The sequence below is a fragment of the Cherax quadricarinatus genome, chromosome 3 (genome assembly GCF_038502225.1).
Source record: "Cherax quadricarinatus isolate ZL_2023a chromosome 3, ASM3850222v1, whole genome shotgun sequence".
Classification (NCBI taxonomy): Eukaryota; Metazoa; Arthropoda; class Malacostraca; order Decapoda; family Parastacidae; genus Cherax; species Cherax quadricarinatus.
In genome coordinates, this window is record NC_091294.1 from 16,142,727 (window position 1) to 16,157,288 (window position 14,562).

The following is a 14,562-nucleotide window of genomic DNA, read 5'->3' on the forward strand; positions in this document are numbered from 1 at the left end:
TTGAAAAAAAAAAAAATACAAAAACATTTAAGATACAGTAACTCCTCTACTCACAAACACATTGAGAATCTTCTGTATTGTGTATATCATTATTATATTATTACTGTGTATAATATCATTATTATACACAAAACAGAAGGCTCCAGCCAAAGACTTCCAGTATTATGAATACAGCCTCTCCTCACTTAGTGATGTACTCTTTGCTGACGACTCAGACTCACAACGGGCTCTCTGACCAGTATGTATGTACAAATAATGTATATTACAGCTGATTTCCTGTATTTTTTTATTACAATATATAGCACACTACTGTATAAACATTTAAAAATATACTAAAAATGTTATATATGGTGCAACAATGACATAAAAACAATATCAAAGATGGTTGACACAAACCCACTACCATTATAGTACGCTCCTTGCTTACCGATGAATTCATTTACCGACGTGGTCTCAGGAACGCAACTCTGTCATTAAGTGAGGAGATTCTGTATTATACACAATTCAGGTCATCCCCAATGTAGTTGTAAGTCAAAGACTTACTGTATACATAAAACAAAAGTAAATCTGATGAATATAACATGCAAGTAGATTAAAAGTAGAGATTGGTACATGACAATAAGAAATTTTGGTACAGTTTTGTGTTAATACATATCAAACTACTGGAAGTTTAAGTTTTAAAAATTTTTACTGATTTCATATAATGCCAGGAAAAGACAATACATTATTACTTATACATGTGCATTTTTTTTTTCAGCAAGTTGGCTGTCTCCCACTGAGGCAGGGTGACCCAAAAAAAGAAAGAAAATCCCCAGAAAGAAAATACTTTCATCATCATTCAACACTTTCACCTCACTCACACATAATCACTGTTTCTGCACAGGTGCTCAGAATACAACAGTTTAGAAGCATATACGTATAAAGATACACAACATATCCCTCCAAACTGTCAATATCCCAAACCCCTCTTTTAGAGTGCAGGCATTGTACTTCCCATTTCCAGGACTCAAGTCCGGCTATATAAAAATAACTGGTTTCCCTGAATCCCTTCACTAAATATTACCCTGCTCACACTCCAACAGATTGTCAGGTCCCAAATACCATTTGTCTCCATTTACTCCTATCTAACACGCTCACGCACGCCTGCTGGAAGTCTAAGCTGCCTCGCCCACAAAACCTCCTTTACCCTCTCCCTCAAACCTTTTTGAGGACGACCCCTACCCCGCCTTCCTTCCCCTACAGATTTATACACTATCCAAGTCATTCTACTTTGATCCACTCTCTCTAAATGACCAAACCACCTCAACAATCCTCTTCAGCCCTCTTACTAATACTTTTATTAGCTCCAAACCTCCTCCTAATTTCCACAGTCCGAATTCTCTGCATAATATTTACACCACACATTGCCCTTAAACAGGACATCTGCACTGCTTCCAACTGCCTCCTTACTGCAGCATTTACAACCCAAGCTTCACACCCATATAAGTGTTAGTACCACTATACTTTCATATACAGTGGACCCCCGCCTTACTATTTCTAAAGAAATAGCTATGAATTTGGTCGATTGGAACAATGGAATTAGCCAAAAATAGGGCTCAAAGTGGGCGAAATCGCCGATTTGTAAATATCGCCGAGATCGCTTACTTTGCGAGAGCATAATTCTGTCAGTTTCCCATCAAATTTCGCTTTTTTGGTGTCATTACAATCGGGAAAATATTCTCTATCATTTCATAAGAAAAAATAATTTATATATATTTTTTTAAATTTTGCGACACCAGGAGACACCTCAGGATCGGGGTTGCGACAGTCAAGGGGTTAGAAGAAGGGAAGTAACCCCAGAAAAGGACTTGATACCTCAAGTCCTAATGGAAGGGGATTCCCCTTCTAAACAATAACAACTTCCACACTCTCCTCTCTTCCCATCCCATCAATCATCACCAGATCTTCAATAAAGGTAAGTGTCATGTATTCTATTCTTAGTAGAGTATTAATTGTGCATGTCTTCTTAAGTTTGTGTGTATTAAAATTAATATTTCAAGTGGTATTTTTTTTTTTCAGACTTTTGGGTGTCTTGCACGGATTCACTTGATTTCCATTATTTCTTATGGGGAAAATTAACTCGCCTTACGATAATTTCGGCTCACGATGAGCTCTCAGGAACGGATTAATATCGTAAGGCGGGGGTCCACTGTATTCACTTCTTTGCCTCCATAGATAATTTTTTTTTTCTCCACATATACCTCAATGCACCACTCACCTTTTTTCCTTCATCAGTTCTATGGTTAACCTCATCCTTCACAAACCCATCCGCTGACACGTCAACTCCCAAATATATCCGAAAACATTCACTTCTTCCATACTCCCTCTCTCCAAGTGATATCCAATTTTTCTTTATCGTTTGATACCCTCATCACCTTACTCTTATCTATTTTCCCTTTCAACTTTCTACCTTTACACACACTCCCAAACTCATCCACTAATCTTTGCAATTTTTCTTTAGAATCTCCCATAAGCACAGTATCATTAGCAAAAAAGTAACTGTGTCAACTCCCATTTTGTACTCGATTCCCCAAAATTTAATCCCACCCCTCTACCGAACACCCTAGTATTTACTTCTTTTACAACCCCATCTATTAATATATTAAACAACCATGGTGACATTACACATCCCTGTCTAAGACCTACTTTTACCAGAAAGTAATCACCTACACACTCTAACCTGAGCCTCATTATCCTCATAAGAACTCTTTACACCATTTAGTAACTTACTACCTATTCCATATACTTGCAACATCTGCCACATTGCTCTCCGATCCACTCTATCACATTTTTTTTTTTTTTTTTTTTCAACAAGTCGGTCGTCTCCCACCAAGGCAGGGTGACCCAAAAAAAAGATAGAAAATCCCAAAAAAGAAAATACTTTCATCATCATTCAACACTTTCACCACACTCACACATTATCACTGCTTTTGCAGAGGTGCTCAGAATACAACAGTTTAGAAGCATATACGTATAGAGATACACAACATATCCCTCCAAACTGCCAATATCCCAAACCCCTCCTTTAAAGTGCAGGCATTGTACTTCCCATTTCCAGGACTCAAGTCCGACTATATGAAAATAACCGGTTTCCCTGAATCACATGCCTTTTTTAAATCCATAAATACAATGAAAACTTCCCTGCCTTTATCTAAGTACTGTTCACATATATGCTTCAATGTAAACACTTGATCTACACATCCCCTACCCACTCTAAAGCCTCCTTGCTCATCTGCAATCCTACTCTCTGTCTTACCTCAAATTCTCTTAATAATAACCCTACCATACAGTTTTCCTGGTATACTCAGTAAGCTTATTCCCCTATAATTTTTACAATATCTTTTGTCCTCCTTCCCTTTATATAAGGGAACTAACTATACATACTCTGTGCCAATCCCTACATACATTTATTAAACAAAAATTCCAACCACTCCAACACTATATCCCCCCCTGCTTTAACATTTCTGTCATGATCCTGTCATTTTCAGCTGCTTTACCCCCTTTCATTCTATGTATTGCCTCATGCACCTCCCAGACACTCACATCTTGCTCTTCTTCACTCCCTCGGTACCTTCCCCTCTTTCATACATTAAACAAAAATACCAACCACTCCAACACTATGTCCCTCCCTGCTTTTAAAGTTTCTGTCATGATCCCATCAGTTCCAGCTGCTTTACCCCCTTTCATTCTATGTAATGCCTCATGCACCTCCTTCACAGTCACATCCTGCTCTTCTTCACTCCTAAAAGATGGCATACCTCCCTGGGCAGTGCATAAAATTACCCCCTCCCTTTCTTCATCCTCAAAATATTTCTGCCATCTACCCAATACCTCCAGCTCCCCATCTACTAACTCCCCTACTCTGTTTTTAACTGACAAATCCATACGTTTCCTAGACTTTCTTAACTTGTTTATCTCACTCCAAATTTTCTTCTTATTTTCAGCAAAATTTCTTGACAGTGCATCTCCCACTCTATCATCTGCTCTCCTTTTGCACTCTTTTCACCTTTCTTTTACTCTCCATATACTCTGCTCGTCTTATAACATTTCTGCTTTGTAAAAACCTCTCATAAGCTACTTTTTTCTCTTTTATCACACCCTTTACTTCTTCATTCCACCAATCACTCCTCTTTCCTCCTGCACCCACCCTCCTATAGCCACAAACTTCTCCCCCACATTCTAATACTGCATTTCTAAAACTATTCCAACCCTCTTCAACCACTCCCCCCCACTACTTGCACTTACACTAGCCCATCTTTCTGCCAATAGCTGCTTATATCTCACCCTAACTTCCTCCTCCCTTAGTTTATACACTTTCACCTCTCTCTTACTTGATGTTGCCATTTTCCTTTTGTCCCAACCCTCTTCAACCCCCCCCCACTACTTGTACTTGCACTACCCCTCCTTTCTGCCAATAGCTGCTTATATCTCACCCTAACTTCCTCCTCCCTTAGTTTATACACTTTCATCTCTCTCTCTTACTTGCTGTTGCCATTTTCCTTTTGTCCCATCTACCTCTTACTCTAACTGTAGCTACAACTAAATAATGATCCGATATATCAGTTGCCTCTCTATAAACATGTACATGCTGAAGCGTACCCATCAACCTTTTATCCACCAATACATAATCTAACAAACTACTTTCATTACGTGCTATATCATACCTTGTATACTTATTTATCCTCTTTTTCATAAAATATGTATTACTTATTACCAAACCTCTTTCTACACATAGCTCAATTAAAGGCTCCCCATTTTCATTTACCCCTGGCACCCCAAATTTGCTACTTCCTCCACATTTTTACCCACTCTACTATTAATCAGCAGCACAAGATTTCAAGCAACAATACGTCCATGTCAGAACAAACAACTGATGACTTTTTTGTATGTGCAAACATTACTCCTAATACTGACCTTGGCCCATTCTAAGATACAGATAAGACAAAAGATGTGTTCACAGGAGTCTGGTGACCCAACTTCTCCCCGCATTCGCCCCAGGCAGATGGCGCAAGTCTCAGCACCTGGGATACCATTGCTGCTCTCAGAATCACCCGTTTCTACATCTTCCCCTGAAGGAAATCAGGAGCATTACAACACATACCATGAAATATTCCTGCAAACAGATATGTAGGATACACACACAAATTTCAATTAGAATCCTGATTATCAAGGCAGTAACTTCATTAATTAAAAAAACTGTGACTGCTTAACCCTTCTGCAGTTCATTCCATAGTACTATGGCTTTCAGTTCAAGGTCTGTGCCATGGAATTACATGATGAGCTCAGCTCACTCAGATAACCTATGAGTGATAAATTTTGGCCTAGATATAAGAGAATGGTTTTATGTGGTGATAGTGTGCCATATAAAAGAATCTTGCTCCATGCAGTGTATGGGAAAAATAAAACTGACCATATGAATGCCTTAAAATAGCAACTTTGAGGCGTATTTTTGAATGGTTTTTATAGTTTTATTCTCAGTTTCTTTGTTTTATTTGACAGAATGGAAGATATATTATAGAAATAGAGATTATTTTGATAGGTTTCAGGACTAGAAGTAGCTTGAATTTGAGTGAAAATGAAATGGGTTTCTTTTGTAAGAAGATACCATTATGTAATGTATCACCACATTGTTCTAATGATTTTGCCACTTTTGAATCCCACACTGAAACTGTTTGTGAAAACACTGTGCAGCATGTGAAAGATCATCTCAGATTAGAAGAAAAACTGTGCAAACTACATTGTTCAACTATTTCTCAAAATAAAAATTCTTTTTTCCTTACCATATGTAGGGTTTACTGTTTATTTACAACTGTAATAATAGGTCTTTAGTACAATTATTTTTTTATTTTCTTTTGTAATTTCTACATCTGCAAGTATGTGCAAGAGTTTCATGTGTATTCATTTGTATTCAGCAAATGGCTCAATACTATTTTATCAATCTGACACATTTGATTGTATTGTTGGAATGCATTACATTAAAACACATTATAATATCTTGATCAGTATGCTACTGCATAGTATGGTATTTTTTTGTGACACTCATTAACTGTAATATGCAAGGTACTGCTGTACTGGATGTGGTTTTCGCCCTGGATTTTGCCTAAAAAAGTACAGTATTTGAATTTCTTCTGATCTCCTGGACTCTATATGATGCAATCAGTTTGTGCATGATGCTCACCAGTTTCCTTTCATGCTTTAGAGTTCTGCCTGTGAAAAGCTTCATTATTAGTCTTCATCACCTGTTGAAGGAACACCTCTCTCGAGTTTGCATCTTTCCTTTTGCTGTAGAGGTGTACATCTGGAGCATGCTTTAAGTGCCAGTGAGTTCGTCTGTGGTCATAGCATCTACCCAGTTTATTTCATTAAGGTTGTGATACATTTGGTCCCAGTTTAATTTCTTGTTGAAACTGAATTAGTTGAATTAGTCTACATGAATGATGTTTTTCTGTCTCAGGCCACTATTCACGCAGGTCTTAGCTTATGTTGTGGTCTGAGATTGCAGTCAACACTTACATTCTAGATCACATCCTCCTCGTTCATATACATGAGGTTTAGTGGGTTTATCAGTCTGCTTGGTACACCCATCTGCTGGATTAAAGTGAATTTATTGCAGAGGTTCAATAATTCTATTATACAGTGGATCCTTGGTTATCTGCCATTCTGCTTGTCGGCCAACTTGGTTATCAGCCAGTTTTTCGGCTTCTGGTTATCAGCCAGTTTTCCAGCTTCTGGTTATTGGCCGTTATTTCACTTAACCCTTTGACTGTTTCAGGCCCCTCTCTGAAACTGTCATTCTATGTCGCTCAATTTTTGAAAAAAAAAAAAATTATTTTTTCTTATGAAATGATAGAGAATCTTTTCCCGATGGTAATGACACCAAAAGTTCGAAATTTGGTCGAAAACTCGTGGAATTATGCTCCCGTGAAGTTAGCGGTCTCGGCGACATGTGCGTATCGGCGATTTCGCCGACTTTGAGCCCAATTTTCAGCCAATTCCATTGTGCCAGTTAACCAAACTCATAGCTATTTCTTTAGAACTCCATTTTATCTATCAGCTGAGTACAAGAAACCTCCCATTTACTAATTTGGACTACCCAATATGGTGGTCAGAAATTGGCAATTTGGCCAATTTCACGCAAAATAAAAAAGATGCCAATTTCAAAATAGGGTCCAGAATAAACAAGGTAGACATTCGTGGCACTAAAATAACATATGCTCTGTTCATTAGTCACATCTCTAGGCCCCTCTTATATTATTATTGCTTTCTATTTTGATTTTTTATTCATACAAAAAAATACAAAATTTACTGTTATGCAGACGACTGCATTATTGTAAAAATGGTATAAATAATATCAGTGCACTAGTGAAAGAATATTAGACTCCCCAGTTGACTTGTATTGGACGTGTGGTGTGATTTATTTACTCTTGAACATTGGTAAAAATCGAACATTTCTGCTACTTTGAGCTCAGTTTCAAGGTCGTTTTCATCGTAAAAGTAATGAAAATCATCTCTATTTCTGTAATATGTTTTCCATTTTATCACCTAAGACCATGAAAACGGTAATACAACGATAAATACTATACGAAAATACACCTCAAAGTCGGCGTTTTATTCCAAAAAAACGATCAGAGATTTTTTTTTCTCATTACGCAATGTGTGCTGCAGGATTTTTTTTATGTGGTGCACACTGACCACACAGACCCATTCTCTCACATGTGGGCCTACCAGCTTTCTCCCACTTGATTTGAAGTCGCTAGAATTATTGAGTATATATACGTCAGAAACATTGGCTCGTAAGACGTATTTATACGTCGAAAACAGTCAAAGGGTTAAAGGCCGTATGAGATGCATCAACCCTCCCCACCAGCCGTTCGCACGTCAGTCTGGCTGTCTCTGGGTGAGTGAGGAAGCTTCTGCTCATTCATCCAAACATGTTCATAAGACAGAAAAATTAACACCAGCATATATATACAGTGGACCCCAGCCATTCGGCGGCCGCGACTTTCGTAAAATCCGACTTTCGGCAAGTTTTTTTGGCAAAATTTAGCTTCGCGGTTTGTGATTGGACTCGTGATTCGACAACCTTCTGGTACACGTCTGCCCGTCAGCATGCACACAAAGCCAGTCTCCCGCACTATTCACACTCAGTGTGCCATTGTTTACCAGCATGTGACCATCACCCCACGAGTTCATACAATACATTTCATAGTAATTCATTGTTTTTTGTGCTTGCAACTGCTAAATAAGCCACCATGGGCCCAAAGAAAGCTCCTAGTGCCAGCCCATTGGTAAAGAAGGTGAGAAACACAATAGAATTCAAGAAAAAACTCATAGCAGAGTACTAAAGTAGAGGAGGAAGAGAGAGGGGAGAATGTGCCTTCTGCAGTGATTCAGTGATTCTACAACATGTATGATACTAAAGCAGCAGGTATCGATAAAGGCTATAGCTCCAGCCAGCGATAAAGTGTAGAATTAACAGTGTAGCAAGTAAGTTAAGTGAGTAAGCGACAGAAAAACAACATGAGAGTAGCTCTCCAATGATGTTGGATGTGTATAGGACCACTGAACATACACCGCCCTGCTATCTTCCACCACCCTAAACCTCTGCCAACATCTCCTTCATCAAACTAACTAATTAAACTAACATCTCCTCCAAGGTAAGTGTAAATATAAAAGTGTAAGTATAAAAGTAAATATAAGTGTAAATATAAAAGGACACCAATGGAAATATGTCACTCTTGAATTTTTTGGGTTATCCTGGGTACTTTACACACATCTTGCTATGTATGATAAGCTATGTATGTAACTGTATTTGTGTATACCTGAAAAAACTTATTTACAAATTAAAATGTAAATATTTCTTATTTATAAATTAAAATGTAAATCCTCTTTCACCTGTTCTTAGTAATCTATACATGGAATTTTTTGAAACAAGATTGCTTAACACAATCCTCCCTAATAGAGCAAAATGGTTCAGATATGTTGATGATATTTTATGTCTTATGCCCAAGAATGTAGATATACACCATTTCCTTGGCAAATTAAATAGCTTAGCTCATTCTATAAACTTTACTGTTGAGTTTGAGGAAAATAACTCATTGCCTTTTCTAGATGTTTTAATTATTAAGAGTAATAATGAATTCAAATTTAAAATTTACAGAAAACCTACAAATAACTGTTCCTATGTACACTATTATTCTTCCCATCAAGATAGAGTTAAACTGTCTGTTTTCTCATCAATGTTTTTGAGAGCTTTACGTATTTGTAGTCCAGAGTTCATAGATGAAGAAATATCCAAAATTTATGAAATAGCCATTGATAGGAAATACCTGAGAAATGTAATTAATAAATCATTTAAAATTGCTAGAAATACTTTTTACAACCCAAAAAGGGACAACCAACCTTATTCAACTAAAAATATGTTGGTTCTCCCTTACCATGAAAACTTGGTTGATATGCCTTCTCTTCTTAAGACTTTTAATATTAACATTGTATTTAAAAATCTTGATACAGTAAAAAAAACTTTTGATAAAGAATTCCCCCCAAAATGCTAACGGATGTGTCTATAAGATTCCTTGTAAAATATGCGATAAAGTTTATTACGGTCAAACCGGTAAAAATCTCGAACTTAGATTAAAACAACATAAATATAGCATTAGAACTGGACAAGATTCCAATGCTCTGTTTATTCATGTGAGAGATTTTAACCATCCAATTGATTTTTAAAAAGTTGAGAAAGTTGTATCAAGCAAGTCCATGGTCGACAGAAATTCAATTGAATCTTGTTTCATAAAAAACAGTTTTGAAAATAATATGAATATTTCCTTAGGTTTATATAAATTAGACTCATTTATAATTAATAAAATTTGGTTAGAGTTTAATAATACATTGGACAAATAATAAACCTTATTTCTTGGGTAGAATATTTTGTTAGTGGGATGTCGTGAGGACCTGTCTAGTTGGACCAGCGGACCTACTGCAGTGTTCCTCTTTTCTCATGAGTCTGGTATTGCCGCGCGTCAGGTGTTTCTTTGCTGTGGGGGTTGACTGTGAGGTGTAGTCTAAGCCCTTTAATTGCCTTCCTTTGATGTATTACTTTGAAAGCGCTTGGAATCTCACTACTCTTTCATAGTGGTTGTTTTGCATATTTTAAAATCACCTGTTTACTGTGATCTTACTGCATTAATGGATACCACACGACTCTTCAGAATATTCTCGGTAATCTTTCCTAATCATGTTTCTTTTGTTTCACAGTTTTCTTCTGCACTGATCAAGTCCCACAAGTTAAAAATTCGACTTAATTTTTTAAAAAAAATTTTAAATGAACAAGTTCTGCCCAAATCTCTTTTACCTAATAGACTCCTTGACATGAGAGATCGTCCTTTTGATGATTTCATGAGAATTATTTTTCAGAAACATATTGAAATAACTAAAATACAGGAGAAGGAAGCATTCAAAATATTGAGAAACAAAAAATACTCTTTTAATCAAGCCATTCCATCAGAATGGAAACTTAGTATGTTAGATCATTGCTATAATAAACTCAGAAGAATTTGTAATGAACTCAAAAACAAACTACAAAGAAAATTAGACAATTTAATTGAAAATAGTGATTGGACAAAGCATGCTAATAACAATTTTGTAATTAATTTATCAGATGAAGTGTTAGATAAAAATACAACTGCTGCTCTAGGTTTTGGTCTAAGTTTTGCAACTTCAAAAAAACTTAATAATGTTGAAGTTGCAAAAGCCTTTTGTAACTTTGAAAAATCTTCTGATTTATCCTCTGATGAAATTAATATTAGTAAAGGAATGGTATATAGCTCTATGTTAAAACAAAACATTCCCAATTGCCCTCAAAGATTCTTTAAGTCTTATGATACACTTAATAATAATAAAAGTATGCGCCTTACCAAAGCAGATAAAATAAATGCAATTGTAATTATGAAAGAAAATGATTACCAAGAAAAAAATTAATAATCTCTTAGATGATACTGAAACCTATTCTAAACTTAGAAAGAATCCCTTAGAAACTGTTAACAGCAATTTCAATAAAACAATAAAACTTCTACTGAAAGGCAAAGATGAATTAATTAAACAATTTACTTCCATTAATCCATCTTTACCTTACATGTATGGACTAATAAAAACACACAAACCAGGTAATCCAATTAGACCAATTATTAGCCCCATAGGATCAGTTACGTATAAATTGTCCAAATGGCTTAACATTTTGAGCCCTATTGTTGGTAAAATTTCTAACTTTAATGTTAAAAACAACTTAGATTTAGTTTATAAATTAAGCTCCTTGACTGACTTAAATGATTTTAACATGGTTAGTTTTGATGTTACTTCCTTGTTTATGGAAGTTCCTGTTGATGATTTATTAAGTTTCTTATCTGAAGAACTCGTTAATTATGATTTACCATTGCCAGCTCCTACCATCATTAAACTTATTAAACTTTGCATTGTTGGTGCAAAATTTGTATTTAATGATAAGTTTTACACTCAGAAATTTGGTATAGCAATGGGAAATCCTCTTTCACCTGTTCTTAGTAATCTATACATGGAATTTTTTGAAACAAGATTGCTTAACACAATCCTCCCTAATAGAGCAAAATGGTTCAGATATGTTGATGATATTTTATGTCTTATGCCCAAGAGTGTAGATATACACCATTTCCTTGGCAAATTAAACAGCTTAGCCTATTCTATAAACTTTACTGTTGAGTTTGAGGAAAATAACTCATTGCCTTTTCTAGATGTTTTAATTTTTAAGAGTAATAATGAATTCAAATTTAAAATTTACAGAAAGCCTACAAATAACTGTTCCTATGTACACTATTATTCTTCCCATCAAGATAGAGTTAAACTGTCTGTTTTCTCATCAATGTTTTTGAGAGCTTTACGTATTTGTAGTCCAGAGTTCATAGATGAAGAAATATCCAAAATTTATGAAATAGCCATTGATCGGAAATACCTGAGAAATGTAATTAATAAATCATTTAAAACTGCTAGAAATACTTTTTACAACCCAAAAAGGGACAACCAACCTTATTCAACTAAAAATATGTTGGTTCTCCCTTACCATGAAAACTTGGTTGATATGCCTTCTCTTCTTAAGACTTTTAATATTAAAGTTGTATTTAAAAATCTTGATACAGTAAAAAAACTTTTGATAAAGAATTCCCCCTAAAATGCTGACGGATGTGTCTATAAGATTCCTTGTAAAATTTGCGATAAAGTTTATTACAGTCAAACCGGTAAAAATCTCGAACTTAGATTAAAACAACATAAATACAGCATTAGAACTGGACAAGATTCCAATGCTCTATTTATTCATGTGAGAGATTTTAACCATCCAATTGATTTTCAAAAAGTTGAGAAAGTTGTATCAAGCAAGTCCATGGTTGACAGAAATATAATTGAATCTTGTTTCATAAAAAGCAGTTTTGAAAATAATATGAATATTTCCTTAGGTTTATATAAATTAGACTCATTTATAATTAATAAAATTTGGTTAGAGTTTAATAATACATTGGACAAATAATAAACCTTATTTCTTGGGTAGAATATTTTGTTAGAGGGATGTCGTGAGGACCTGTCTAGTTGGACCAGCGGACCTACTGCAGTGTTCCTCTTTTCTCATGAGTCCGGTATTGCCGCGTGTCAGGTGTATCTTTGTTGTGGGGGTTGACTGTGAGGTGTAGTCTAAGCCCTTTAATTGCCTTCCTTTGATGTATTACTTCCATAGTTCCTTGACAATGTGAGTAGTCACGAAAGCGCTTGGAATTTCACTACTCTTTCATAGTGGTTGTTTTGCATATATATATTTAACAAGTCGGCTGTCTCCCACTGAGGCAGGGTGACCCAAAAAGAAAGAAAATCCCCAAAAAGAAAATTTTGGGGAATCAAATGCAAAATGGGAATTGACACAGTTGCTTTTTGCTGATGATACTGTGCTTATGGGAGATTCTAAAGAAAAATTGCAAAGGTTAGTGGACGAGTTTGGAAGTGTGTGTAAAGGTAGAAAGTTGAAATTGAACATAGAAAAGAGTAAGGTGATGAGGGTATCAAATGATTTAGATAAAAATTGAATATCAAATTGGGGAGGAGTATGGAAGAAGTGAATGTTTTCAGATACTTGGGAGTTGACGTGTCGGCGGATGGATTTATGAAGGATGAGATTAACCATAGAATTGATGAGGGAAAAAAGGTGAGTGGTGCGTTGAGGTATATGTGGAGACAAAAAACATTATCTGTGAAAGCAAAGAAGGGAATATATGAAAGTATAGTAGTAACAATACTCTTATATGGGTATGAAGCTTAGGTTGTGAATGCAGCAATGAGGAGACGGTTAGAGGCAGTGGAGATGTCCTGTCTAAGGGCAATGTGTGGTGTAAATATCATGCAGAAAATTCGGAGTGTGGAAATTAGAAGGTGTGGAGTTAATAAAAGTATTAGTCAAAGAGGCCTGAAGAGGGGTTGTTGAGGTGGTTTGGTCATTTAGAGAGAAGGGATCAAAGTAGAATGACATGGAGAGCTTTTAAATCTGTAGGGGAAGGAAGGCAGGGTAGGGGTCGTCCTCAAAAAGGTTGGAAGGAAGGGGTAAGGGAGGTTTTGTGGGCGAGGGGCTTGGACTTCCAGCAGGCGTGCACAAGCGTGTTCAATAGGAGTGAATGGAGACGAATGGTATTTGAGACGTGACGATCTGTTGGAGTGTGAGCAGGGTAATATTTAGTGAAGGGATTCAGGGAAACCGGTTATTTTATATAACCGGACTTGAGTCCTGGAAATGGGAAGTACAATGTCTGCACTGTAAAGGAGGGGTTTGGGATACTGGCAGTTTGGAGAGATATATTGTGTATTTTTATACGTATATACAGTGGACCCCCGCATAGCGAACGCCTTGCATAGCGAACAATCCGCATAGCGAACGCTTTGTTCGCCAAAATTTTGCCCCGCATAGTGGACAAAAACCCGCTCAGCGACCTTCGTCCGAGACGCGTCCAATGTGCGGCCTCAGCCAGCCTCACATGTGCCGCCCGTCCCATTGTTTACCAGCCAGCCTCCGCGGTAACATTCAAGCATACACTCGGAATATTTCGTATTATTACAGTGTTTTCGGTGCTGTTTCTGGAAAATAAGTGACCATGGGCCCCAAGAAAGCTTCTAGTGCCAACCCTGTGGTAAAAAGGGTGAGAATTAGTATGGAAATTAAGAAAGATTTTGAAGGGTTTGGGGCTAACCCTGAGAAGCCTATGCCAGTTGTGGAATCCATTGTGCCTACTTCAAAAATTAAGGAAATGTGTGCACAGTGGGTTGAACTGCAAACCTTTATGGATGAAAATCACCCTGACACAGCTGTTGCAAGCCGTGCTGGTGACTATTTCAATGACAATGTTATGGCCCATTTTAGACAAATCGTAAAGGAACGGGAGGTACAGAGCTCTATGGACAGATTTGTTGTGCGACAGAGGTCCAGTGACTCTGAAGCTGGTCCTAGTGGCATTAAAAGAAGAA

At 36.6% G+C, this 14,562-nt stretch overlaps 1 protein-coding gene across 4 annotated transcripts in view; it reads right to left on the reverse strand.

Moving 5' to 3' along the window:
* Positions 1–14,562, reverse strand: part of LOC128706570 (uncharacterized) — a 273,076-nt gene that overhangs the window by 224,679 nt on the left and 33,835 nt on the right. For all 4 annotated transcript variants that reach the window (XM_053801503.2, XM_070090311.1, XM_070090316.1 and 1 more), the window contains one exon: positions 4,954–5,108. In XM_053801503.2, coding sequence (XP_053657478.1) covers positions 4,954–5,108 — 155 coding nt within the window. The remainder of the gene's footprint in view (positions 1–4,953; positions 5,109–14,562) is intronic.